We start from the raw sequence: 25,557 nt of genomic DNA on the forward strand, positions 1-25,557 counted from the left end.
CTCTACAAATATGTACCTAATCCTATCCCCCAGATTCCGCCGGGAAGAGATGGTCAGGTACCCAGGTAGGTAGTTACCTATGTACCGTCTTACCTTCTTGCATTTTGGAAGCGGTTGTGGTTGGCTAAGCTCGATTAAAACAATCTGATGTAGAAAAAGTTAAGTTCGACCTTGTAAACTTAAATTGGCGTATAATATATGATGTATGATTCATGGATTCACCAATCACAAATCATAGGTTCATTTAGGTATGGGTTAAGATGTGGGACCTGCTATATACATAGGTAGGTACCTATGTAGGTAGGTAGCAATGCCTATCGCCTTATCGCCTTTGACCGGGGCTGCCTGCTTATGACATCGCGCCCGCCAGTGGAATTTTTCTGGAACTGCAATTGATCTTTTCAGCCTTGTACCCTTTTCTGTCTTTGGGAGCTTGATCAACGGCGATTGTAAATCATTTATCACCGACGAGAACTTGTCAACTTTTTGTTACTCGATGCAACCTTCAACCCTCGACACATAATATTTACAACTTGTTAACTTCACCATTTTATTTCCTTTGTCAAGGAAACGTACTTCAATGTTGAGATAGGGATCCAAGCTTCCAATTGACAATGTTGTTTCCCGAGAGCGACGCGTCTCTTCTTAGAGCTTGGATCATAAGGCGCCTTGCCAATACGTATGTTTTCCAACCTCGTCTAGATTTTTATTCTTGGACTTCCTATCATATGGCTATTTCTAACCTTTATATCTTATTTTCTACTTTTAGATCCGATGCAGATGCGGATGTACTTGCCGACTACGTTCTAGCTCTCCTACGACACGATGGCGACGCCGAGTCTATTCGGAAGATGTTCGAGGAGGAAATTCCTGATTTTCTCAGAGAAGGTATAAGATCTTCCCCATTTTAGCGAGTTGACTTTGTATCTTAAATATCTGATGTATCACAGACGCGGCCGCCTTTACAGGTGACGTCTTCCAAGCCGTTAAATATCGTTCTTACTTGCCAGGAGCTCCTCCTGCGCCTCCGCCAGTTGCGCCCTTAATACCTTCATATCAACCTCATCTACCATACAACACAACCCCGACGGCTCCAGCCTTCCCCCAGAACGGTTCGCGAAAGCGCACGTATAATGATCGAGACGATAACGACGTGGACATTATCTTAACAAGCCAAGGTTCTTATTCCGGAGCTCAGCCCTACAAGCAGCCCCGTAGAGGGGGTAGCTTCTCACAGCGTGGTGGGAGATTCGATGAATCTTACAAGCCAAGAGATCAAAATGGGTTTTCTGGTCTTTACCCGGTATCTTCTAAATCTAGTGGCCGCTTTGGACTGCCACCGCCACCGTCTTTTCAACCCTCTGCGCATGACCAAGGTATGGCGCCGATAAACTTGGACAACCTTATGGAAAATATCCAGAGGATGAATCAACTCGATATTCCTATTCCTCAGTTACCTGACCTTCCTAAACCTGTTTATTCAGGCTCTATTCTTCCGCCACGTCGGAGAAGACAAAAGTGCAGGGATTATGAGACTCGTGGCTACTGTTCTCGAGGAAGCAATTGCAAGTTTGAGCATGGTTCTGATTCTTTAATGATGCCTCCACTTCCACCTTCCGCAAATGATGGTAAGTAGATTTTCTAGGAACGTGACTTGAATATTTTGGTCGCCGTCGCTAACTTGTAGTAGAATATGATCCTAACAATGCCGTTTTCCCAATGCCGCTCCTAGCGAATCAACACCAGCCACAGGTATTCCAGTCCCTAAAATTACCTGCCTTTCCCACGGCGGCCCCTACCAACCGTCGCGAACATAACAAGTCAAGACGGACAAAGGGTCGACCACCTAATACAACAAGCGGTCCTATACATGACAAGACTAAAACGGCCATCGTAGTCCAGAATATCCCCAACGGATATTTCACCGAAGAGAAAGTGCGTGAATACTTTTCCCAGTTTGGCAACATCACAGATATTTCAATACAGGGGCCTGACCGCCTTGCGCTTGTTAAGTTTGATACTTGGGATGCAGCTCATGCCGCCTGGAGCTCGCCAAAGGTAATCTTTGATAACCGGTTTGTGAAGGTGTTTTGGCACAAGGACGATACCGAGTCCAGACCAAATTCGGTCAATGGGACAGCCGGAAATGGCGTAAAGAATGGAGCTACCAATGGCAATTCGCTTATTGAAGAGAGTGCGCCTACCGAACCCTTTGACATGGACGAGTTCATGCGCAAGCAGGAAGAGGCGCAAAAGGCCCACGAAGAAAAGACCAAGAAGAGAGAAGAATTAGAGCTCCAACGCCAAGAATTAGAAGAACGTCAGAAAGAGCTTCGTGCGCGACAACTTGAGGAGAAGCGCAGGCTTCAGGCTAAGCTTTCTGGAAAAAGTCCGTCCTCGGAAGCAACAGATGGTACTACTAAAAAGCCTACGTCACAGACAGAGGCTCTTAGAGCCCAATTAGCAGCTTTAGAAGAGGAGGCTAATGTCCTAGGGATCGATCCGGACGCTATTCACGAAGACTCATCATGGTCTATTAGAGGGCGTGGTAGAGGCAGCCGAGGCTATCGCGGCCGTGGACGTTATGTCACGAGAGCTACTAGGGGCGGGCATAGCTACCAAGGCAGAGGGGGCATAGAAGCTAGACACGCAGCTTATGCTGCGTATTCCTTGGACAACAGACCCAAGATAATCGCGCTGTCTGGCGTAGACTTTACAAATCTGGAGAAGGATGAGGCATTACGACAATACCTTTTTGTGAGTTGCAAAGAGATCTATATTTACTATTAGTATCTAATCCATTATAGGGTATTGGGGAGTTCAAGGAAATTCATACAGATCCGGCCACAACACATATTACGTTCAAGGACCGTAAAACAGCAGAGCAGTTTATGATGGGTGTGTCTGCCAATAACGCGATTCCCGGACTTGAGGACAAGGTCGAAATTACGTGGGCCACATCTGCACCTCAGTTTGAAACGAAGACTCATGCCGATGATAACGTGCCCATGGCTGATGGTATAGAGGACGACCAAGGGGCCAGAGATAAGACCAGCGCTGAAGGTAGTAGTGTGACCATCGGGCTGGAGGAGGGAGATGTTAGTAATGGGCACGGTCGTGATCAGCATGATATGGACTACGAAGCTGGAGAGGATTGGGACATTTCCTAAATGGAAAGGCGCTAACCATAGTTATGTCGATGCATTGTAACATTAGTATGTCCTACCGAGGATAACATATTCTTCCACAGCAAGCTACCAATGATTGGTGAGCCGAATACGACATATGAATAGGCGCAAGCTATTACGATGCTTCAATGTCCTTGGTCCACAATGTTGCATGGCCCGACGATGGGTAAAATACATATTCAATATTATGATCATAATTTTACAACTCGCGAATTAGCTGGGTTAGAACATAAATTTGCGCCCATACTACGTTTCATAGGTACCTATTTAGGTGCGCATATACTACCAATACACCTGCTTCTCTCCTCGGTTATATCCTGGGAGACATGGTTGAATATTTAATCATTAGTTTTCAATAAAAATCCAATCCTAGTCTGACCATAGACGCCGCATACAACACACTTGACTATCCTATCATTGCTAGCAAATATAATCAGACATGTCTAAATCTTCCTTGCTTCCTCTGCCGCATCTATCTACGGGTAAATGTGCCTAGGTAGGCAAATAGTAAGTAGATATGCCTCGGTTTAAACTGAGCCTGATCTTATATAAGTAACAGGCAAGGTAGTTTATCATATTAACTTCCATACAGGACCTGAAGAGGCTCGATCTTATAATGTTATATTTATGCCCTTTTCTTTTGGTAGGCAGAAGAGACCTCAACTTTCCATCTTCTTCCCTATTGACACTCCCATCCTCTAGCATGACAAGCATACCTGCCTCGCCTTTTACATATGGACTCTTCCCTTAGCTACGCGTTCAAGGCAACAATTTTCGATATTGAATTTCTGGGTGACCTGTAGCCAGAACACCAACGGATGCGGAACCCCGCTCCTCGAAGCCATGGCAGAAAAGACAGTGCACTTGGATTACCTGTTAGTTTGCTAGCGGTGGTATTTTATCGGAGACATATATCGACAACTCTTGGCTTGGGAAGTTTAGGGGGGCTCACACATTTTACGCTAATAATAATATTGAAGCTCTTGCAGTTTATATCCCCATTTAATCTAACATGTACAGAAAGCCCACGGATAGTCCTCGGATATCACCACATCCCGATTCTGTCTTACCTACCGATTCGGCTTAGCGGCCGGGCGGGGCCCTCAAATATTTCCGTCGCTAGCCCGTAAAGTCTCCGACCGGAGGACCCATTTATCGGAGCCTACGATGCCTTGAAGAATGAGCATTGCTTTGTAACATGCTGATGTGCCACCTCCGCCCAAAAATAAGGATTGGAGGACAAGGAATAAATTATTGTATAAACCCAAGTACATATTGTAAATAAAGCAGCTACCTTAGTTAACTACCTACAGTATATTTCGACTTGCATCCCTCCTTATGAATCTAGTTACTGCTTTGTACCTTAAAAACGGAAAGTCTTTCTCATGGCGCCACCAACCATGACCATACTCAGCCCTAACGCCCTTCTCGAACACCCTTCGAGGTGAAATTTGCGGCGTAGTTCCTCAACATGACGTCAACGAATAGCTTCACATAAATATTTACCATTGAGAATTTTCTTTAGTAGATCTTACCCATTATATCTGTTACCTATGTTTTACAACGTTGATAACTTATAAAATCACATTTTCATAAAGAGGAGTATGTATAGCGTAGATTTAAGAGGTTATATAAAATGCATCTAAAAATGTGATTAAATAAATACTATATCTACCTAATTACCTTATCGCTAGTCTCCTCTCCGTCCTTTACGGAGACGTAGGCGTAACAGTTGTGCTCTGGAAAGTAGCGCAGCTAACACCTGTGGTATCGACAACCATCTGAGCGGCGCCGTCATGTCCCTGAGCACAAGCGCCACTGGGAGCCCGTAGTGCCGTGCCGTCGAATTGCACAAGCTCGATGTTTGGGGCGGCGCAATCCTCGGCTCGGAAGTGTGTGCCGTTGAACCCGACGCAAGCGTTAACGCCGACAAGGTCCGGGCGGAACCCAGCTGTGAAGCTACGCTGCACGCTTAGGACGGAGTTGCCATTTAGCGTTGTCGGTGTAATCTGTCGGTCGGCTGCGGTATTGACACAAGCGGCATCGACAATCTCACCTGTAGTATTTTGTAAGTAAGTAGGGTAAAACAAAAAACAGACGTCGATTATATCTAATCGCTAGATATAGCTATGCATGATGGAAAGCATACCATTATTGCGGAAGGTGAGGCATTCGTTGCCCGGTACGCCATTGACTTCTTTTAGGACGAGGGTATTGCCGGCAGCAACACCGGTAGCAGCACCGTTGTTTGTGTTACCAGTAGCGGCGCCTGCGTTAGAGTTGCTTCCTTGCTTTGCCTTGCTAGCTTTCCCATTTTCATTCCCGTTACCCTGGCTGTTTGCTGGTCGGCCTGCATGATGCCTAGCTAGTAAGGATGATGCCTCTTCTAGGTCGGTAGATCTCGCAGAACCGACATGCATGCGATCAATAGCAACAGCTGACACGGAAGCAGCGAGAAAAAGTACGTTGATGAACTTCATGGTGAACGGATAGATGTAACTTGTTGGTGGCAAGAGGTTATTAGAAATAGTAAAGAAAATGATATGGCCCAGCCAAGAAGAAGTAAATAATAATGAGAAGATCGAGACAATGTCCGTCAAGAACTGAACGATACAGATGAAGCTCTAGGTTACAGAGATTGATATGAACTATTTATACAAATGATCGCCATGTCAGTGGAGTAAGATGGATCCATAGCTTCGGGTTTTAGATCGCCAGGCACAATAGAGAACATAGTTAAGTTCGTCTCATCTTAGCTTGCTATGAGTTTTCTCAGGCTGATTTTGGGTAGGCGACGTCTCACGATGCTTGTGAAGCAAGGAGTGAATTCTTAGCACGTGGAAATTGCCTGCCTCATCCCTGGTTAGCCCGCAAAATGATGCGACGATTTACCCCCCTGCCCCGCGACGCTACGGCGGGAGAATACGAATACCTACCTTGTAATATCCTAGCCGCGCTTCCCGCGCGGATCGATCTAACCACATCGATCAAGTTTCATCGTCTTACAATATAGGGGTGCTTAAGGTAAGTAGAGTATTCAGGAGACAAAGGGAAACACGGGCACATCCGTAGAAACGAACCAATCTTATTTCATCAAATTGTCCTAAGCGAGGGATATCATAATGCCTGGTGACAAGATGTTACCCAACTGGACATGAACAAATTTCGCTGGGATATTCGCCTTAATAGAATAGGTACTTTTGAGCTATCGGCGAGACGACCTATTGCTGTTAGGGAAAAGGCTAAATGAGATGGAGTTCCTGTTATTGAACGTAACATTTCAACAGCTCGTCAGAGAATACATGTGATTCTGGATATGTTGAGGCGATGGAGAGTTTTGCATCCTAATTGAAAGATATTCGACAATTATAATCGTAATTGTCAGGACACACAGCTAAAATTCATCTACAAGGGTTACATAGCTATCTTAAAACGTTTAACAAGCAGTAAGCAAGATGAGCACAAGCGAATGTTAGTTATAATTAATTACCAATTAATAGAACTCGCTGCTCTGAGTTTTATACCAGCTAACGCCTCCTGTTCTAGACATATAGAACACCGAGCATATCTTGGTATAAGGTAGATACCTACCTAGGTAGTCTGTGAATATTCGCGATTTAGTCATGTGAACTTATATTAGATTTACCCATACCGTGTTGCTTTATGTACACCACAAATCAATTACCAGTCATAAGTGACGAGTATGTGGCACAAAATAAGGTGATTAGGCTGGTTGGACAAGAGTTGGCTGAGGCATTCATGGACCATCATTGCTTAGGTAGGTGGAATTCTAACTTAAGTACCTAAACTATATAAATATCAAATTACTCCCTTGATCGTGTTTCTCTTGACAACAGCATTATCACCTCTTCTAACATAACTTCGCCAACCTAATTAGGTTCCTGAATATCGTATCGCATCTCTGAATATAAAAACCACACTTCACGATGAAGATCATACCCTGCTACCACTGCGGTACAAAATACTCGGACACCTGGAAAGGCGACTGTATCGCGTGCCATGCAAGTCCGTTTTCAGCATGCAAATATACTAGTTGCGGCGAAGGTGCTCCAAAACATACACCAGTGAAATGATGAGGCCATTATCATATTCCTTCTATAGACCTCCCGTTAAACGCTCTGCTATATGATGCCAGGGAGGGCTTGTACCCAGAAAACGATATGGAGACGTCCAAACTAGCGACGGTTTAATCGAAAGGCGAGTTCGATTTCAAATTATTAGAAGACCGGCTTTCTATCATCAGCATTATAGTTCTGTTGAGATTGCATCTTTTCGCGTTGATCATTATATTTACATAGATCGGTCTATTGTTTCATTTCTCGATGAGTATGAGGCCGGTAGTACCTAGAACAACTCTCCCAACCGTTATATTATGAACGAATATTCCTTGCGTTATCATATGTATACTATTAATATATACCATATCCTTGGGAACAACATTTTGATGTATGAAATCAGAATAACAAAGTGAATAATGGGCCCTATCTATCCCTATATGAGCAGCAGGCTAGAAAGACTAATATATTTCGTCATTCTCTTGTGGGAGACCAGTTTCTTTCCTCATACCAACTTCAATATCCACCGCAGCCTTTTTCTCCATCTTTCTTTCTGCTTTCCCATTTGCCTTGTCATGCGCTTTAGCTCTCCATTTGGGCCCAAATCTCATCACGGCACAGAGCAGAGGACTAAACGGAATCCAGAGGAAGGCGACGAGCGTGTCTGTCCAACCTATGCCGATGCGATCAGCGAGAAGATTTGCGACGGCGGGAGCGCCTGCGCCTAAGAGGTAGTGGAACATAGTCCAATCGTCAACGAATCGAATCCATATCTTTGCCGTAGTTGGGTTGATAGAGTGCTTAAGACTATGAGATAGCCAGAACATAGCAGTGCGCCATACCGAAAGATCATGCCCGCTTCTTTCTAGGCCGCCATCTTTATTGGAATTAAAGGATTAGGACGATTCCGACCTCTCTGTATGGGTTGTACGTCAGCGTCCGGATTTCCTCTTGTGCCTCGTTGCCGAAAATAATGCCATAACGAGAGCTGCCATATAGGTGGCGATACATACCCATTCCCTACAACTGACCGACAGGTCTCTGGAATGGCAACGACGATAATCGCAAAGAAAGCCCTAGCTAATATCGTGAGAAACTATAATATAGACCTCCAGCCAAGATAATAACCAAGAAGGCCTCCGTTGATAAGTCGTAAAGCAGGACCTAACGCCACCCCATAGATTCGTAGCCGATATTGAACTGGTGCTGGTGTATCAGGTAACCTTGACCCTGATCATGTGATCATATTCTTAGTATAAGTACCATTTATGGTCGCACACACCCATTTTACATAGTATCATCCACTTTTAATACAAGTCATTCCTTTCTTTCATCATCAGTCATCATCTAAAAGTCCTTGATATCAGGTCTAATAGGGCTTGATCCAAGGCCAAGACGTCTAAGTCTTGTTCAATATATTTAATAATACTAGATTATTTACCGCTACTCATCGTAGGTAGTTAGCAACTTATATGTCCACACCTACGGTAAACAAGCCCATGTAGTATTTAAGGTTAAAGGAGAGGAAAATCGATGATAGGCTTATGACTCGAGGATAAACTTGCTTCATATTATATCCTACTCATGTAAGACATTCAAGTTTTGGGCAGAGGGTAGATCTAGCCTGATATTAAATTATAAGAAGGGTCACAAGTTACATGGGATTGAGTAGAATATATCAAATTTTATAGCCCGAAAACCAAATACAAAGCGAGTGTGTTATGTACGACATGTTTACCTCCATCAAGTCCCTGTTTTTGTCCCTGTCCCAATAACCCCGCCAAGATCCAATGTAAAATTTACATACAAGAAGGAGAAGTATGCTTTTCGGTCAGTACCAGGCCATACCTCCAGTGTATATCATCTGCTTTTAATTTATGAGTAGGTACATATCGACTCGTTCATCAAAGTGACGTAGCAATATTGTGAACGAATGTGTTGCAGTTGTTGGTTTGGACGTTGTAAGTCGGGTGATCTTCAATCCAGTCCTGCGCTTTTCTCTTGACCGCATCGTGCTTTCTCTTGTTTGTCTCACCACCAAAGCGGAGCGGCTTATGGTCGCTTTTCCACTCAGTCATGGTGAATACGGACTTGCCAGATTTGTCCTTGGTCAAATGGAATAATCTAGCCTGGAAGTTCTTGATGAGGGTGGACTTCTTTTTCACGGTCTTTTCTGTCTCGGTTACTTGGCCGACTATAATCCCGATATGGTCGAAGCCCAGACTATTTCTCAACTCTTCTACCTCAGCCTTCGTCTCGTGGTCCCCCTGGATTATTGACCCACGCGGCCATGTTACGTAAAAGTAATAATAGTGATCTTTCTTTAGATTCGAGTGTTTCGCTTTGATAGCCGCGTACTGAGGTGTCTCTTCCACAGTCGGAGAACGAGCAACTAACTCTGCGCTCTCTACTGCGTTATCAGCACGAGTGACGAGCTCTGTGTTCTCAGCCGGGTCGGATACGGTGGCAATGGGACTAGTGGCGGCTAATGTAGCCAAGAAGGCAGAGAGCAAGTAAGTGAACTTCATCGTGGATTGAAATGAGCGTAGTAAAAAAATGTAAAGAGTGTCTGAGGAAATGAATGCTCGTCTATATGGAAGTAAGTTGACGATGGTGATTGATAATGTGTTAATTCAAGTTATACAATGAGGGGAGGTGATAGAGAATATATACTTTTCTCTCCTCTCTACGTAGGTAGCTGCTAGATATTTTAAACATTCATTCCTTCATTCTTCTCGCCGGTTTACTCCCTCGGAATTATCGGCAGCCTGGTCTATAACTAATACACTTCGGCCTGCTTAACTTAGACGTGATGTGAAGTATCCTAGGAATCAGCATGCTACCATGCCATGAGTGAAAAGGATCCTCACGACTTTTTACAACTACCTAATGCAGGCAGACAGCAACCCAAAGAGGTAGCGTTTGGGGCTGATCGTCGGCAACGGATACCTACTGATGGGGGAGATTTCCGATTCTAGAGTGCGTGCCTCCCGTTTAACTAGTACATAGGTGGGTTAGGGGAAAAGGCGTCTGCGGCACGAAGCGCGTGGTTTTGTACATAGTGATATGAAACGTTGTAGCGGTTTTGTCTTGATCAGAAGTTCTGATCCTATATGATGAACCCCACGATGAAAATCCAAAGTGTTCATATAATTTTGTCGAGTTGGTAGCAGAATAATTATCTGCTGACACCAACATTTTCGGTAATCACCCACAATTTTCTCAACCGGGTTAAGTGTGGAATTATCTTAAGCTGCTTATTCTAAACATAGATATCCTTTAATTATCATTGCTGTTGGTTGGTTAGTTCGCATGTTTGGCTGCCCGCGCCTCTCGAAGGCGTGTGGCGTACAAAGCAACATCTTCATCTACCTACCTTTTCAGGCAATCTGTGTAGGCACTGATTGTCCTCTGTCGAGCCATTCATAATAGCAGATTTCTAAGTAAATTCAAAGTCATTCTTAATTCCCTAGGTTAATCATTTAGACTTGTATATCTTAGGTTATGTTATGAATAAGCCACGGCCCAAATACACAAGCAGGTATGTATATGAACTTTAGAATAGTCAATTGAAGAATGTAACACTAGGTAATTAACTAGGATTAACGGGAACTCCCGACCAAGATTTTGGGACTGAACTTACTGTCGATCATTGGACCTGGGGATATAAAGGGTCCTTTCGGCTGGGAAAAGGGTGCCAAGCTTACTAAAAATAACCCCTGAAGCCTTACATTACATTGAGCCGAAATGGTCGCGTATATGTATATAGTATCAAAGATACGAAATTGTAAAAACGTATAATCAGCTCTTTTGACTCTTCCCCTTCTAAATTATATTCCTACCATCCCCTCCCCCCTAGGATATTATTCTATTATTTGTTCTATTCGATACACACAATGGCGGGAGACTACGACTACGATCTGCCAACAATTAACAGGTGGATTGCACAGGGTAAGCTGACCAAGGACCATATTATGTCACGCCTTGACGGTATTGTCCAGAACGGCGTAATCGGTTTAGAAGACAAGCAGGCCCTTCAAGCTACTTTCGCATCGGCATCTAGCTGCGCTCCCTCGGGCGATGGAGATACCTTGACCGAGCTGGCCTTCATCTCTCTTCTACAATCTAAGGCTGGCCTTCCCCGAAACCCCGAAGGCGCCGAAGTCGGGAAGATCATTTATGAGATGCTCGTTTACCTTAGCACTTTACCATTTCCAACGCGGCCGCATCATCTTCAACCAGAGGGTCTCACCTTAGTGCAGATCGCTCGAGCCTTGGCCTGGGCGCTGTCGGATAGGAATAAGTATATCTTTGACGAGTGTAACCATTCGCGGATGCGAACGCGATCGGACCACGACCGCATAATCTTTCAGAGCCTAGCTAACAGCACTGTTCCCGCCACGATGCAAGATGAGGTGCGGCGGCGTGTGAACGAGCTCGCTCACCGCAATCTTTTCGATGTTAACGAGTTCTTTCATGATCTTTGCGGGCTGAACAACGATGCTGATGGTGACGAGATTTATCATGACCTATTAGAGGTAATATACTCGACACAGGAGGAGGTGCCCCCAGGGCTAGCAAACGTGCCGCGGGACAAGTTCCGATCTATTGCGAAGCAGATCAAAGCGGACGAGAAACTGCCAGAGTTGCATACTCTTTCGATCCCGGTACCACGATTAGAGGTATTTGTGAAGGTCATGTTGGCGCTACAATTCGAGACTGTCACTTCTGGACAGAATTCTATTGAGCTATCACAATTTGACGATGCGGCACGATGCATCTGTACCGCTTTTATACAGGACCAGGATGAATCTCAAGGCTTAAACGCAGGCGCATCGGGAGTTATAACCTGGCCCTCATATCACCAAGCCTTAAGAACATCTTCGCCGTACCTGCTATACCCCTTCTACCGGCTGCTCACACTCGCTTTTCTGGATAAGCCGGGCACTTTTGATATTATTGATTCATCCGAACCTATTCCTCACATCCCAGCCGACGCGGTGCTCACTCGATCGCGAGCGAGTCAGCTCAATACATTCCTCGCTCATTCTACCTACGGTCCAGACTTACGGCGCATGAAATACTATGTCTCATCGAACTTACCTACACCAGCATTCCTTGCACAGGCCATCCAAGACGTACCCGATGAGGCCATAGTGCTATTTGCCGGGCAGGCCACAGGTACCGGGCCGGCAAAGGGGAAACTCTGCGTCTTCGGACTTTTCAGCCCGAAGCCCAAAGAGGACCGCTCCCATATTCTAGCCCGTGCAGACTTTAGGCCTAACGCCGAGGGGCAGCAGCAATGCACGTTATTCCAGCTTGCGCCCAGCCAGGACTTATACCAGGGGGTCGCTGGGGCAGCGGGATGGAGTACCACCGTCGATGCTGACGGTAGTGAGAATGTCATATTTGGACGTGCTACTAGTATTGACGATATTGGAGGAGAAAGGGGGGGAGTAGTGCTTACGCTTCGGGATGGTTTAAGACGCGGGGAAGTTAGACACCGGGGTAGAGGCGTCGACGTGAATATAGATTCACGCACAGATAGCCGAGCAGGAGAAGTAACTTACAAGGCAAATCCGAGTCGTAGTGATTGGGTACTGGAATTTGACATCGATAAAATTGAGATCTGGAGTGAGATTAACGGTAGCGAGTCTAACTAGGAAATCGGGAACAAACCTACCTCCATAGGCTATCGAATCCAAGTGTTTCCGCACATTTATTAAGAATAATGATGGTCCAGATAGCGTGAGTGGTGTGTCTAGCTTTACCGGTGCTGGAAATTATCTAAACGGTGGCATTCAGATGTAGAATGTCCTGGTTAGGAAATGGGACAAAATCGTTATATTAATTGCCAATACATGTCTGTCAAATAAGGTGCGCCGCAATCTCTACTAAATTATTCACCAACTAAACGCCTCATCAACTAACTTCACCACTCGGCTTTTTCTTCCAAGCTCAGAGACAATAGCTCGTGTCTCATCCGCCATGCTGTTTGGCCCACAAACGACGACGGCTGTCTCGCCGTCCCCGACGACCTCGCGCCCTAGAATTGCCCGTAGATTTAATCGTCTTCCGGCCGCAATTTCCCCTATTATATTTGGTACAAGGATATCTGGGCCTAAGAAAGTCGTCACCGCCTCAGCTAGCGACTTATTCCTCATACCCCAAAAAAGACGCATACGGCCGGTACGGATACGGAGAATTGGGACCATGGCAGAGATTCCTACACCCCCGGCAATGAGGATGCAATTTGGGACCATACGGAGTTCGTCGAGCGACGTGGCGGCGTAAGAGGCCTCGACCAGAACGGGCAATGTCTTCTTTTTACGGAGAGCGGCAGTCAGACCTTTTCCGGCAGTATTAATAAAGAACGTTAAGCCTGGCCTGAACAATTGGCTCGTGGTCTGCGGGGAGGTTGAACCGTCCGAATCGACGGCATCAGTGGTGGAAGCGATGGGCCTTTGAGCTGGTGCTTTCTCTATATCACCTGAAGGCATGCTAGTGTCTTCGCCGGCCGTGGCCACACTCGATGCTTTTTGTATTTCATCGGCCATCATAGTTCCTAGCACGGAGAACGGATGATTCTCCCATGCGAGCCAAGTGAGGGTAGGGAAGTGCAGATATGCATGGCCTTGTCCGGTAATGTTTGGAATATCGAGGCGGATGTAATCATCGTCTACAATACTGACTTCGGCTTTTCTTACTCCATTACGTGCGAGTCGAACAAAGCGCATAAATCTATCAAAAGCCCAGAAAGCTAAGGCGATATACACCCACGTCTCGTACCCCCGCTGGTTCATGTATCGGTGATAAACGTGGAAGTAGCAGCCGATCAAAGCTATCAAAGCGAAGATGAAATGGGAAGTGAGGAAGAGGCTATAGAACTTCCGACGTAAAGGAAGTGAGCTCGTGGGAAGTAAAATGGTCATTAATGAAACCGCCACGATTCCCCATATCCAATAAGTCTTCTTGCTCTCGGCAGCAAATGTGCCAAAGGCGATGTATGCATTTAAATATATAGAGGCATGCATGCATGCTTCGAGCGTGCAGATGATTGCGACCCAGCGATGAAGAAGGAGGAACGTTGAGTAAGACCAGTCAGTAATAGACAAGAGTATATTATTTCGGCCTGCATACAGCACAAGGAGCGCAAAGTTAGCAAAGCTCAATATCCCCATATGATTAGCAACACATTGAACTGGTGTGGTGCCACATTGCCAAGAGCAAGGGTATTATTATGTAATCTTAAGTCACAGGCCATATAAAGGTCTAATATTCGTCGTATTCTTCTGATCAGATAGCCACGATCATCATCATTCAGTTATGCATTCAATATAGACACATTCGTTATTTTCCCATATTTACAGCTTATGGCCCTATCTTGCGTATTTATCTTATATATCCTATCCGATCAGTAGATCTTTACAGTTTTTTCAGAGTATAGTGCTATCATCAGCTGTTTAGGGCCTTTCACGAGGATCTAGACGTTGAAGTGATATGCCATACTCTGCAGGAGATACCAACTCCTGTTCAACATCGCAATAGTTCGGCATTTCCATCATCGTTTGATATTGGTGGATAGTCGATGCATAATAATACCACATTAATGAGTATGAAGTACACTATCAGCGTGGCCTGGCCACGGGTAGGCACAAGGGCAAGATTGCGAAATGGCTGTCGATGTCTGCGGCCGAATATTGGCGGATCAATGAAGTACGCGTTAAACTGGCTTGTTGATTCTTTAGGGAATGGGACGAAGCGGAGTAGGGAGCATGCTATGGGTATAGCCGCACCAGTGATCAGAAGAACTAGTCTTTACCACGAGTTAGCATTAAACATTTAAGAAAGAAGATATTGGTGATTGACGAACCCAAACTCTGTCTGCCTAGTTTCTACCTGCTGGAAAGAGAAGACATGATCATATTCGCTTAAATAGTCTTCCTCAGCAACTAGTGTAGTTTGGCTTAGCATCGACGTAGGGTTGACCACGACGGCCGGCGGCGGATCAATATGGGTTAGAGTAATAGAGTACGATTCCTTTGGGCTAGTCTGGCCAGGCTTACGGCCTATGAGGAAGTTGGTCCAGTAATGTTCAAGATCAGAGAGAGGAGTATCAAAGCAGTGAGTACTGATACAATAGGCAAAACTGCGAAGGAAACTATCATCTGTTGCGTAGCAATCGTCCGAAGTCATAAAGCCTCGATTATAGTGCCTTTTCATGCTGTTATGGTCCACAGAAGCAGAACAGTTGAGTTAATATAGACTTATAACATTGCGGCAGGCATAGGCGCAGATCGGATCGTATATAGATATACCGTATCCAATGAAACCATGCCCTCCTAGGCTCGTAGCCGCCGTTAACGAAGCGATTATAGTGATGATTAAAATGACCTTCATATTGACCGCTCAGATTCTAAGCGCAATTAGATCGAAATAGATAAATCGAAAAGAGGGATTGGACTATCGTGAAAGAATCAAGCTGTGGGATAGAAATCTTGGTTTCTAGTTCTCCCTCAAAAAGAAGAATTCCTACGGTTTAGCCGGCTTAGTCTAGGGAGTATCGTGATGCTTTGATAGATGGTGACTATCATATCCTCACGATTATATTTAATAATAGTCTAAGTCCAAATACTCGTTTCTTTATCACAGAGTCACACATATGCCCATCACCGTGGCTTCAGACCGAATCGAGTGAAAATGGGCAGTTCCCCGTCAGACATGACACAATTCAATGTTTTCACCCAGCTTAGCATCGGGCCGTAATATGGTAGACCCATCGAAGAACTTCCATGACTGTATATAGACGCTTATTAGTCTACCTAATGCGCTAAATATTAAAAGGCAAGACGATGCAGTAGTATATACCATTGAATTTATTCAAGTACCGCAATGGTAAGGAGGGTTCCCTGTACGATACATATTATAGGCCAAGTAGGATGAGACAAATATGCTCGTTTGTAGTACACCTACTGTGGACAATTATGAAGACTCCCTCTGTGATTAGAGATGAACTAAGTAGATTTTGGCAGGTGTTGAAAATACGGTATGGTAAACAGTCCATCTAAACAGGTCACGTATTTGTTTAGAGAACTAAGACTAAATAGCATAGTGTCCTTTCTTCATTGTACTTGATTGCTATAAATTACGACGAATGATAGAAGCTGCAAATTATAGTATAGTTCACGAAGGCAAACTTGATGGAGTCGAGCAAGGTCTTGAGTTGATCCCAACGTTTAGCTCCTCAGTATTTAACTACCTGCTATATATGTAAAAGCCGAAGAACTGGTCAAGTTTAGCCCCTGAAGTTTGAAAAAAGGAGCCGAATCCACCTGTGCCAAAGCAATACGAGGCTAGAAATTAAGTAGTAGGTACTAATATATGGAGGCGTTGGGCAGCTCGGTGATTTAAGACAAGCTTGGGCAGAACTGTTTTTCGAGTTGGCAACGATGGAATGTATCCGAGAAATGGAAGATAATTCATAGGTACCTACATAACCTATATATGTATTTTATTGACCAAAGCTGAATAAGGGTCTGGAACACCTAGTACATGTACCTATCTGACGTGGCGTACTGCTGTGTAACCCGCAAACGAAAGACTGACATCATACGGAGTTAAGAGGCAGATAGTGTACCTACCTAATCTCAGAATTTAGAGCGTTTCGATTTATCAGTCTATCGGCCACGTGGGGCTTGTGTGTCATGGGGACCCTCTAGCGCTTTCTCTAATGCAGGTGTCTTTTCTTTTTCTTTTTTTTTCTTTTTGATTTGTCGTTTGAAACGCTTCAACTTCATCTCTTCTTGTATGTACCGTTGTTATATAAGCCATCATTCGGGCTTGTTTCTTCACCCCATCTAGGATCAAGTTCTAGCTGATTGGTGTTGCCCGTTTTGATTCCCAACTACGTCTCCAGAGTTTACCAACCCATACAAATACCAACCGCGGTCACGAACATCTCCTGCAAGTACGAGCTATCCTGTCAGTACTTAAAGGCAGGATGTCCCCCAATAACCTGGAAGGCATCGGTAAGTGAAGCATCTTGTAGAACATTATGCGAAGGTTCAACTAAACAGGCTACATTCGTAGAACCCGGCGTCGTAATAACTCCCAAGGTCTCCGAACCATGGACGGTCGAAAAAGTACTGGCACAAATCCATCCCGAAGCCCCTGCCGAGGGGTCGAGCTCACCGGTTCCTTTCTTTCATATCCTCGAGCGGTTAAAGACGAGCAAGCGAGAAGGATGGCGGCGGTTCGGTATTAACAGGTAGAGCATTCCTCTCCCCGAATTAGATAAGAGACTGGTCGCTTACAAAAAGGCTAGAGGCGAATCGATCGCGGATCATATGTATCGCATGTCCTTAATGACTTTCCTATGCCCTCCTTCGCTTGCATCCAAGCTCGATCTTAACAAATGCATGAAGATGTGCCTCATTCACGATATGGCCGAATCGATCGTTGGGGACATTACGCCGGTAGATGGTGTCCCGAAACCGGAGAAAAGCCGTCGCGAGGCCGAGACGATGGACTATATATCTAAAAATTTATTGGGCAATGTGTATGGAGGGGTTGCCGGACAGGAGATCCGAGCAATCTGGCAGGAGTACGAGGATTCCAAAACACCCGAAAGCCTCTTTGTCCACGACGTGGACAAGATGGAATTATTGTTGCAAATGGTGGAGTACGAGAAGCGGGCAGATAAGCGCCTGGACCTGGGCGAATTTGCTTACGTTGCGACCAGGATCGTACTTCCGGAAACGCAGGAGTTGGCAAAGGACATCCTTAAGGAACGCGAAGAGTTCTGGGGGTTAGCACCGCATGTTCATGGCGAAGCCGGTGTGAATGGCGGTGTGAAAAAGGCGACGACACAGGATCAAGATGCCTACTACTCTAAAGAGGAGAGCTAAAAAGGAGATAGGTTCAATGCTATAGCGGTAAGCAAAGCATATTGCGGTATTGCAGTCTTGCGCCGATATCGAAAGATTCTTGGTGTTGTTGTTTACGCTTTTTGCTTTATGTCAGGTACATATGGAGTGTATTATCACATTATCACATTATCATGGCAGGTAGAATGGGAGTAGGGGTTTGGGATGGCATACATACCTTACATACCTCACTAGAGAATGGAGCTTATGGTTATGACCAATAATGATAGAATATTGCAACGCTACCGACCGCCTGTTTTATTTCGCCGGTGAGGATGCGCGGAGGAAAGATTAAAAAAAAAAAAAAAAAAAAAAGGCATTAAAATACTAGCACCTTTACATTCAATGTAACATTTAGCTGGGACCCGCTATATTGAATCTGGTATCCGGAAGTGGCACCCGGGGTTGGCTCCTTGGCGACCTGGCAACGGCTGTTCTATTGACTTTACACTTTACTGGCAAATGATTCCGACCCAGCAACGGGTGTGATAATCAAACTCAACAATTAAATTTCTGGAATTGGAATTAAAAGTGCAGCGTTCAAACACTTATTCTATTATTCTACAAGATGTAAGTCTTATCAACATCTTCAAGCTGTACTTATTAAAGTTAGCTAAGCCATTTTCCAGCCACCCAGGCAGATAACCTTAAAAGCCAGACAGGGGTCAATGAGCTAATAAGCTGTAGAGTCAAGAATTGACCCTATTGGTCGCTGGGTCCTCAAAAGTCCCCAAGTCCAAGTCCAAGTCCAAGTCCAAGTCCAAGTCCCCAACCGCGTGTCAGCGACACCACGCGAACTCTAACAAGAGAAAAAGAAGAGAAAAAGAGGCTTGTGATCACGAGCACCAAAACCCATCCCACCCTTCTTACACCATATCATACATTCCCCCCCTGCTTCGCGTACTCTAAAATAATCTTCGAAAACAACAGACGTACAAGCTGCATCAGGGGTATTTTAACAGTAAGACTCGTCCGGTATCGACAAAGGCACCGATAGCTCTTATTGATAGTTGAGTATCTTTGAACAAAGCGAGACAGCGCATTATTGGGAAAGTTGGTAATGGTGAGATAACAAACGGATTGTTTTGCTGTCTCGTCTTTTCAAAGAGCTCCGACGATACAAAGTTACGCCTATCTTTCTCTATTGATATATTTCCATTTTCTAATCTTCTACGCTCGCTATTCCATTCAACCAAATATCGGCTCCAACTTAATAGCGTCAACACTCGTTTTCACCTCGGTCGCATTCGTTTCGACTCCTTTGCGTGCGTCCTAACATGTCATTCGGGCCACGGGTCCTTATGCCGGGCGCATTCCACTTCGAAACTCTTAACGACGGCAGCTCCTTGCCTGGTGTTCATCCGGGAATGTTTCGACCTCCTATATCGCCCTCCGCTTCGAGTTCCCTATATCTAAGTAGATCTACCAACAGCTTACACTCGGATGCATCAACATTAGGCCTTAATGCGAAGAGGAAACGGAGGGTGGCTCGCGAGTCTAGACTGTTCAATAGCTGGGGTACGAACAGAGCCGATGCAGCATCTAATACCGATAGTAAAAACCAGGGAGAGGGGAGGAAGTATGTTCTGGCCGGTCAAATCGAAACTCCAAATGGAGTGGCTCCTGGGGCCTTCATGGGCGCGATGGAAGATAGCATATATTCCGACATCGATTACAGGCGCGCCTTAGGCCCTAAATGTGCGCCCGCGACGATCGAACCGTCCGCTATTAATGCTACATCTACTATATTGTCATCGTCACCCTCTCGAACACGGCAAACGAACGGATGGGGTTCCATTGCCTTGAGTACTATAGGCGGAGTCGTCGGAAAGGTATTTCAATTCTGTAAAACGGGCATGTTTCGTGGTTTCTATGCAGGCGGAGGTAGGGGATACGGGATGAAGACGCCACCTAGGCAACCATCAACTACAAATGGTCAAGTTTGGTGCAACGAGCATGATATTCCCACCCTTCCAGATTTCGGCTCTAGCACAGCACCAATCGAAATTCCCCAGTCGCACTATTTCCCATCTAATTACAGACAAGAATCACCGGAATCCTCGCCCTCTCCTGCAGCAAAGCGGCGACAGATCGATACCGGAGCCCCTGGAGATGAACTGCGCCGGAATTGGGTCATGGTCCGGGAGTCTCCCGAAAAGACACGACCGCAAAGCAGAGCTTCTCAAGCGTCGACAGTCCGTACATCTCAACAGCAAACACTTCCGCCCGTTCTTCGTCGACGTATTAGTCGACCCGTGAGCCGCGTAAACACGCCTAGCCACACCCGACGCCAGTCTAACAGGATAAGCTACGTCGGAACCACGCCTGTATCTAATAATGAGCTGGCAAGTTTTGCCTCCCCTCGAGCTCAATCACCAGCCGTATCGTTGCATACTCCTAGTAGAATCCCCATCCCAAGCCAACCGCAATCGCCCAGTGTATTCTCAGCCTCTCGTATTCCACAACCAGCTTCTCTTATTCCTAGTCCTAGTATTCACCCGAGGCGTAGTCACGGGAGAAACCACAGTACGGCGTCAGCGGCATCTGGTACCTCCTCTATTAGGATAAGAAGAGGTGATTCGACGCAGGAGCTTAGAGACTATAGCCCTCGACTAGATGACGAGGCGAAGAACCTGGCTGCTAAGAGACTCCAGGAGGAAATGGAAACTGACATGCGGATGAACGACTTCAACGCTCGGCTAAGGGATATGATTCGCCAAGGAAAAGAAGCACTCGGGACGAAAGTGGATGTCGAGATACATGATGATATGGAGGGTGTGGATACTTGGGAAGACGCATAAATGACAAGGTAAAGCGCGACAGTTCAACGATTTTCCTCTGTTTCAATTGCAACCAAGGATATGGCTACAAAATCGATGGCGTGGCTCAAGTCCAATAAAAGGGCGTTTAAGGATATATTCTGTTTCTGTTTTGGGTGCAATGATTCAACGCCAACTTGATACCAGGTTCATGTTTTCTACGTCTGTTGGGATTACGGCACCTATTTAGATATGGCCACAGGTCTAGGGTATAGGAGGATCATTTGTATAAATTCATAATGATCACATTACAAACTACTGAATGAATGCCTGATGTCATCAACTTGTCACCAGAAACCTCGGAATCCGTATGTTGTAGGATAACTGCGTCTGTTCGATTGCCCGGGGACCGTCACTCTAGTAACCATCACTCGAGGAGTCATGGTCGAAGACGTGCCGATTCGGTAGAAAGATACCGACATACAAGCGAGCTAGAGCCAAAAATAGGAGAAGGGGCTCTTGCAGCCTATCAAACCCCCAACAAACCGTCTGTATCGCCCGATTGATGTGTTACAGCGTCTGAGACGGAATGAAGTATAGTTGTAGAACTTAATATACCATATTACTTTTTTAGGTAGTTTACATGCCTAAATACCTAGGTAGTTAGGTACTTACTATTATTATTATCATGTTTCCACGTCTATCTTCCTGACTTATACGTTCTTGACCCCCTAACCCCTTTTCTTTCATATCCACATTTCACATGAATTTAGTACAATAGAACCTACCCGAGTAGTACATTACCCAGTCCTGTTGGGACCAGTGATATCTCCGTTATTACTGTTTGATTTCCTCCTTTTGAAATAACCCTGATACGTTGAGTAAGTAATCCTTGCTATCATAGCAACAAAAAGGGGTTTGAGCATGCACTAACTGACCTTCAACGCTCGGCATCCATGGATCCCGCAGCTTGCAAAAGAACTCGCCCTTAGGCTCGACCTGACCGCGGGCGTGGTCCTCCATCGTACCGTAGAAGATGTATATATTATCTCCCGCATTTCCCTGCAACCAATTCTCATCAATATAACGTCCGTGGAAACCCGTAAAAGATTCTTTAAAAGTACCTATGCAAATCAATGATAGGAGCGAGAAGCTCGAGTAATCTTCGGAATTCATCAGATAAAATTAAGGAGAAATACGTACACCGTATTCCAAAAGCGGCCCGCCACACGTATCACAGAACTCGCGATGTAGCAATACGCCGCTCCCGTTATCCGCTTCGTGTATTTTTATATGATCCATTCCTTGGGTAATCTTGAATGTCGACTTGGGGATCTTAGTTGTGATGCCGTACTCACAGCCCGTAAACTTCTTGCAGTTACTGCAGTGGCAGATACTCGTGCGTGCTTGCGACTCTGGGTCCTCGAGCGTGATGGTGTATTTTATTAGACCGCAGTAGCAACCCCCTGGAAGTGGAGTCATGATTTTACTATTTTGTCTTATTTTTCTTGGGATCGTTGACTTGGTATATAGATGTTGCGAGATTACGAGCTTCAGATATTTGTAGTTAGATGAAATATGAGTATGTAAGAATATAATAAGTACCGAGAGATGAAGAGTTAGTAGCGGCAGATCCAATAAGTTTATTTGATAGCGAGGAATAAGTGGTAAGATGTCGACAGAGTTTGCCGCGGATTCTACTTTTTAACATCAGACGTCTCAACTGATAATCACACCATTGATCTCTTGTGTATGTAAAGACTTAACCTAACCAATTCCAAAATATTTTCAAGCACGTGGGGAAAAAAAAACCTATAATTGTAGTTATTTCACAATCTTCTTTAAGATCTTGGTGATCCTGTCACTCTATGACGTCTAAGAGGCGTCACGAATGCAATTCAGTCAGATCTTTCGCCCCTCTTGGCTGGATCGGATATATTAGCCGCGGGCCGGACTGCTCCACGACAATCAACTTTCCCGGTCCTCGAAGTGGATTTTAATATATATTCGTGAAATAAACAATACATAATGGAGTATACATTCAAGTTATGTTTATACTTGAAATATGGAGACTTCTTTGACAATGTAATGCTATAGGATTTATTACAGTCTTGGTTGTAATATTCCAACGCCACTCTGAACATATACATATTACCTAGCACTTATACCATTTTACTGTGCGGAGTATTCCAATACTGATATACTGCTAGAAGACGTATATTCGCTTGTGTTTATATACCAGTAGGTTGTGTACAAACATAGTCACTTCGCTTACCCTTACGATATCAACTACCGCCAGCGGATAATCATTCCGGACTCTGAGGGTTTGAGGTGTAGTCGCAACGTTCGCCGAGCCAATTTCCATTGTTACTCTGATGCGACCTTTTCCAAGATTGGCTTACCATTCCTCAAGCAGCCTTGACAGGTTCTACCAACAAAGTGCTCTTTCGAAGTTTTGTCCTTCTTCTTTCCGCATTCTCTGCAATGAAGATGACATAGGTAGAAATTGCAATCTTTGGCGGGACACTCAACCTTCCATCGGCAGTCTTGAGTGAGATGATTCCCTCCGCACGGACATTTCTTCAAGGAGCATTTTCTTCCCGAGTGACCGTTGGCACCGCACATGCAGCAACGATAGGAGCAAAGCATGGCGTTCTTGTGATGGCTTGAACCTGGGAGGCTTGGACACCCGCACTTTCGGCTGCAATTAATTTGACACTCGAAAGCTGTGTGGTATTGTGGGAAGGGCATGCATTTACATCGGTTGCTCGCCTTGGTTGGGCAAGCATATGCCTTGTGGAACGGCGAGTTGCAATAACCACATGCTAAGGGGCAGGCTGAAGAGCGATGACTACTATGCTGGGAACAGTTAGCACACGGATTCCTAATCTGCCCCTTGACCCGTTTCTGCGTAGACTTCTTCTCAAGCACTTTGGGTTTGTTAGTGAACATTGCTCGGATGTGAGTTCGGCTTAAGCTTCTACGGCGTGATAGTTTATCAAGTTCAGACAGAGGACGTCGAGGGAAGTAGATGATCCATCCATCCTCGAGATCCCTCTTCCAGTCTTTGGTATTTAAAGCTACCGTGTTCCACGAATCAGGTGGGGGTAGACTGCTGGACCGTTGAGGCTTCCCTCGACGCACACATAATGTATTGACGGAATGAAAGGGGTTGGCCGGACTTTTAGAGTGGTTGCATGCTCGTGATGGGTTAGGGGAAAGCCGACATTTTAAAATACCGAGGCGCCGCGTGCTAATAAACCGAGGATCGATAGAAAACTCGACATTAGAGAAGGTGTTGATTCTTAGGTGGTGGCCGCCGGAAAACAAAGAATAACGGTAATGTGTTTTTGAAAATGGCCTGTAACTCTTGACGTGCTCTTTCATATCTTTTGTCCGGCCGGATTTATGTTTGGCCACTAAGTCGGGGCGAGAACGGTAGAGATGACCAAGCCAAGCGCGCATAGAAGGTTCGGATTCGAGATAATGCTGTTCTATAAGCCCTAACGTAACCTTGCTAATAGTAACCTCAGGGTCGGGTAACGGGTAGTAATTCAGAGCGTCAATGAATATGCCAGCAGAGGGCAAGTAGAGGCGCTGTAGTTCTGCTCCGATGAAGGACGAGTTGCTATCAGTCCTAAGCATCCCATATAGAAGATACATATCAAGGCCAAGTTCTCGATCGCGACTTTTGATTTGTTGGAATTTGGCATCTTGATATCTCTTGTTATAGACAACTGCTTTCACTCTCTCTGGTGACATATAGTCCTGCATAATCCGATTGACTATGATGTCGCGATTGGATATAGGCCTATGCTCATATTTGGTAAAGTCCAAGTCAATACCGTTGAGGGGATAATGCGTAGCCATGCGGAGAAGCAATGAGGTCTTGTATTTATTAAAGTTGAATACTTCCGGTTCGTATAATATCTAGAAAGAACCATTTGACGAGAATGAAAAAGGAATATTATTACGGCTTCAACATCGGGTTAGGCACAGGTAACTTATGAAAGGTAAAGTCTGAGCGTTTTGATAGTGGAAGAAGCAATGATTTGAACTGACCTAAGGCACCTGTTTTAATGTGGCTTGAAAGATAGCTGGTGGCTTACCTATGAATTTTCATTTACATGTGAATGAATTGTGGCTTATGAATCATTTGTGTACCTACTATGTACATACCTGTTCTAAGTCTAGACCTGCCCATAGACGAGCCAAGGTAACATTAGGTACTAATTCCCCAACCCCAAATGGCCTTCTTCACGATATGGGCTTTTTCTTTTTGGCGGGGAACAGCTAGGGGTAAAGAAGGGAATCAAGCTCGCCAGTTTCCCAGCTTCCCAGCTTCCCAGCTTCCCAGCTTCCCAGCTTCCCAGCTTCCCAGCTCTCCAGCTACAGTCGCTAATTTCGGCCCGTAAAGTAGAAAAGCGTCCCTCCGTTTTACGACACTCCGTTGACAGAAGAGGCAAGTCGCTCGAGGCTAAGACGTCCTCGGTCTAACCCTCGCGGTCGTGTTCCTCCAGCCATACTACCTCCAATGCTGCTGGCTATTCCTAAGGTCAGGAGGGGCATGGTTCTTATCACCTATGACCAGGTTTCGTCCAAACGGAGA

The 25,557-nt window shown here is 45.2% G+C and overlaps 10 protein-coding genes across 10 annotated transcripts; 4 read left to right on the forward strand and 6 right to left on the reverse strand.

Annotated features, from left to right (window-relative positions):
* Positions 1-404: 404 nt before the first annotated feature.
* F4813DRAFT_286722 (uncharacterized protein) lies at positions 405-3,556 on the forward strand. The gene is made up of 5 exons (XM_049240554.1): positions 405-679; positions 770-888; positions 951-1,628; positions 1,691-2,757; positions 2,808-3,556. The coding sequence occupies exons 1-5, from the start codon at positions 615-617 to the stop codon at positions 3,168-3,170; spliced, it is 2,292 nt and encodes a 763-aa protein (XP_049094888.1). The 5' UTR covers positions 405-614; the 3' UTR covers positions 3,171-3,556.
* Positions 3,557-4,796: 1,240 nt separating this feature from the next.
* On the reverse strand, positions 4,797-6,082 carry F4813DRAFT_376350 (uncharacterized protein). Its single transcript, XM_049245110.1, has 2 exons — positions 5,338-6,082; positions 4,797-5,244 (listed from the first exon to the last, which is right to left on the reverse strand). Exons 1-2 carry the CDS (start codon positions 5,666-5,668, stop codon positions 4,898-4,900), a joined length of 678 nt encoding a protein of 225 aa, XP_049094889.1. The 5' UTR covers positions 5,669-6,082; the 3' UTR covers positions 4,797-4,897.
* Positions 6,083-7,687: 1,605 nt separating this feature from the next.
* F4813DRAFT_400509 (uncharacterized protein) lies at positions 7,688-8,091 on the reverse strand (the record flags this gene model as incomplete). Its single annotated transcript, XM_049248275.1, has 1 exon — positions 7,688-8,091. One exon carries the CDS (start codon positions 8,089-8,091, stop codon positions 7,726-7,728), a length of 366 nt encoding a protein of 121 aa, XP_049094890.1. The 3' UTR covers positions 7,688-7,725.
* Positions 8,092-8,875: 784 nt separating this feature from the next.
* Positions 8,876-10,391, reverse strand: F4813DRAFT_376352 (uncharacterized protein). The gene has a single exon (XM_049245111.1). The coding sequence runs from the start codon at positions 9,790-9,792 to the stop codon at positions 9,169-9,171; it is 624 nt and encodes a 207-aa protein (XP_049094891.1). The 5' UTR covers positions 9,793-10,391; the 3' UTR covers positions 8,876-9,168.
* Positions 10,392-10,989: 598 nt separating this feature from the next.
* F4813DRAFT_286753 (uncharacterized protein) lies at positions 10,990-13,047 on the forward strand. The gene has a single exon (XM_049240555.1). The coding sequence runs from the start codon at positions 11,161-11,163 to the stop codon at positions 12,925-12,927; it is 1,767 nt and encodes a 588-aa protein (XP_049094892.1). The 5' UTR covers positions 10,990-11,160; the 3' UTR covers positions 12,928-13,047.
* Positions 13,048-13,167: 120 nt separating this feature from the next.
* F4813DRAFT_383627 (putative rerric reductase like transmembrane component) lies at positions 13,168-15,664 on the reverse strand (the record flags this gene model as incomplete). Its single annotated transcript, XM_049245967.1, has 4 exons — positions 13,168-14,465; positions 14,792-14,793; positions 15,138-15,465; positions 15,532-15,664. 4 exons carry the CDS (start codon positions 15,662-15,664, stop codon positions 13,168-13,170), a joined length of 1,761 nt encoding a protein of 586 aa, XP_049094893.1.
* A 1,125-nt stretch (positions 15,665-16,789) lies between these two features.
* Positions 16,790-18,742, forward strand: F4813DRAFT_286761 (HD domain-containing protein). The gene is made up of 3 exons (XM_049240556.1): positions 16,790-17,292; positions 17,354-17,531; positions 17,589-18,742. The coding sequence occupies exons 1-3, from the start codon at positions 17,265-17,267 to the stop codon at positions 18,169-18,171; spliced, it is 789 nt and encodes a 262-aa protein (XP_049094894.1). The 5' UTR covers positions 16,790-17,264; the 3' UTR covers positions 18,172-18,742.
* Positions 18,743-18,919: 177 nt separating this feature from the next.
* Positions 18,920-21,318, forward strand: F4813DRAFT_376359 (uncharacterized protein). Its single transcript, XM_049245112.1, has one exon. The coding sequence runs from the start codon at positions 19,467-19,469 to the stop codon at positions 20,988-20,990; it is 1,524 nt and encodes a 507-aa protein (XP_049094895.1). The 5' UTR covers positions 18,920-19,466; the 3' UTR covers positions 20,991-21,318.
* Positions 21,319-21,649: 331 nt separating this feature from the next.
* On the reverse strand, positions 21,650-22,555 carry F4813DRAFT_286779 (Mss4-like protein). The gene is made up of 3 exons (XM_049240557.1): positions 22,152-22,555; positions 21,887-22,010; positions 21,650-21,817 (listed from the first exon to the last, which is right to left on the reverse strand). The coding sequence occupies exons 1-3, from the start codon at positions 22,428-22,430 to the stop codon at positions 21,786-21,788; spliced, it is 435 nt and encodes a 144-aa protein (XP_049094896.1). The 5' UTR covers positions 22,431-22,555; the 3' UTR covers positions 21,650-21,785.
* A 416-nt stretch (positions 22,556-22,971) lies between these two features.
* On the reverse strand, positions 22,972-25,062 carry F4813DRAFT_376362 (uncharacterized protein). Its single transcript, XM_049245113.1, has one exon. The coding sequence runs from the start codon at positions 24,816-24,818 to the stop codon at positions 23,316-23,318; it is 1,503 nt and encodes a 500-aa protein (XP_049094897.1). The 5' UTR covers positions 24,819-25,062; the 3' UTR covers positions 22,972-23,315.
* Between the last annotated feature and the right edge of the window lie 495 nt (positions 25,063-25,557).

This window comes from Daldinia decipiens (genome assembly GCF_022478715.1).
Source record: "Daldinia decipiens strain CBS 113046 unplaced genomic scaffold F4813scaffold_56, whole genome shotgun sequence".
NCBI lineage: Eukaryota > Fungi > Ascomycota > Sordariomycetes > Xylariales > Hypoxylaceae > Daldinia > Daldinia decipiens.

Excerpts from the sequence above, each read along its gene's own strand:
- F4813DRAFT_286761 (XM_049240556.1), top strand. The coding sequence starts at position 17,265 with ATGTCCCCCAATAACCTGGAAGGCATCG. Across the intron at positions 17,293-17,353 it reads CAATAACCTGGAAGGCATCG|AACCCGGCGTCGTAATAACT; the intron begins GTAAGTGAAGCA and ends CTACATTCGTAG. Across the intron at positions 17,532-17,588 it reads CGGCGGTTCGGTATTAACAG|AGGCGAATCGATCGCGGATC; the intron begins GTAGAGCATTCC and ends CAAAAAGGCTAG.
- F4813DRAFT_376359 (XM_049245112.1), top strand. The coding sequence starts at position 19,467 with ATGTCATTCGGGCCACGGGTCCTTATGCCGGGCGCATTCCACTTCGAA.
- F4813DRAFT_376350 (XM_049245110.1), bottom strand. The coding sequence starts at position 5,668 with ATGAAGTTCATCAACGTACTTTTTCTCGCTGCTTCCGTGTCAGCTGTT. Across the intron at positions 5,245-5,337 it reads CCTCACCTTCCGCAATAATG|GTGAGATTGTCGATGCCGCT; the intron begins GTATGCTTTCCA and ends AAAATACTACAG.
- F4813DRAFT_286753 (XM_049240555.1), top strand. The coding sequence starts at position 11,161 with ATGGCGGGAGACTACGACTACGATCTGCCAACAATTAACAGGTGGATT.
- F4813DRAFT_286722 (XM_049240554.1), top strand. The coding sequence starts at position 615 with ATGTTGTTTCCCGAGAGCGACGCGTCTCTTCTTAGAGCTTGGATCATA. Across the intron at positions 1,629-1,690 it reads TCCACCTTCCGCAAATGATG|AATATGATCCTAACAATGCC; the intron begins GTAAGTAGATTT and ends AACTTGTAGTAG. Across the intron at positions 2,758-2,807 it reads CATTACGACAATACCTTTTT|GGTATTGGGGAGTTCAAGGA; the intron begins GTGAGTTGCAAA and ends AATCCATTATAG.
- F4813DRAFT_376352 (XM_049245111.1), bottom strand. The coding sequence starts at position 9,792 with ATGAAGTTCACTTACTTGCTCTCTGCCTTCTTGGCTACATTAGCCGCC.
- F4813DRAFT_376362 (XM_049245113.1), bottom strand. The coding sequence starts at position 24,818 with ATGGCTACGCATTATCCCCTCAACGGTATTGACTTGGACTTTACCAAA.
- F4813DRAFT_286779 (XM_049240557.1), bottom strand. The coding sequence starts at position 22,430 with ATGACTCCACTTCCAGGGGGTTGCTACTGCGGTCTAATAAAATACACC. Across the intron at positions 22,011-22,151 it reads GGCCGCTTTTGGAATACGGT|GGAAATGCGGGAGATAATAT; the intron begins GTACGTATTTCT and ends AATTGGTTGCAG. Across the intron at positions 21,818-21,886 it reads ATGGATGCCGAGCGTTGAAG|GGTTATTTCAAAAGGAGGAA; the intron begins GTCAGTTAGTGC and ends TCAACGTATCAG.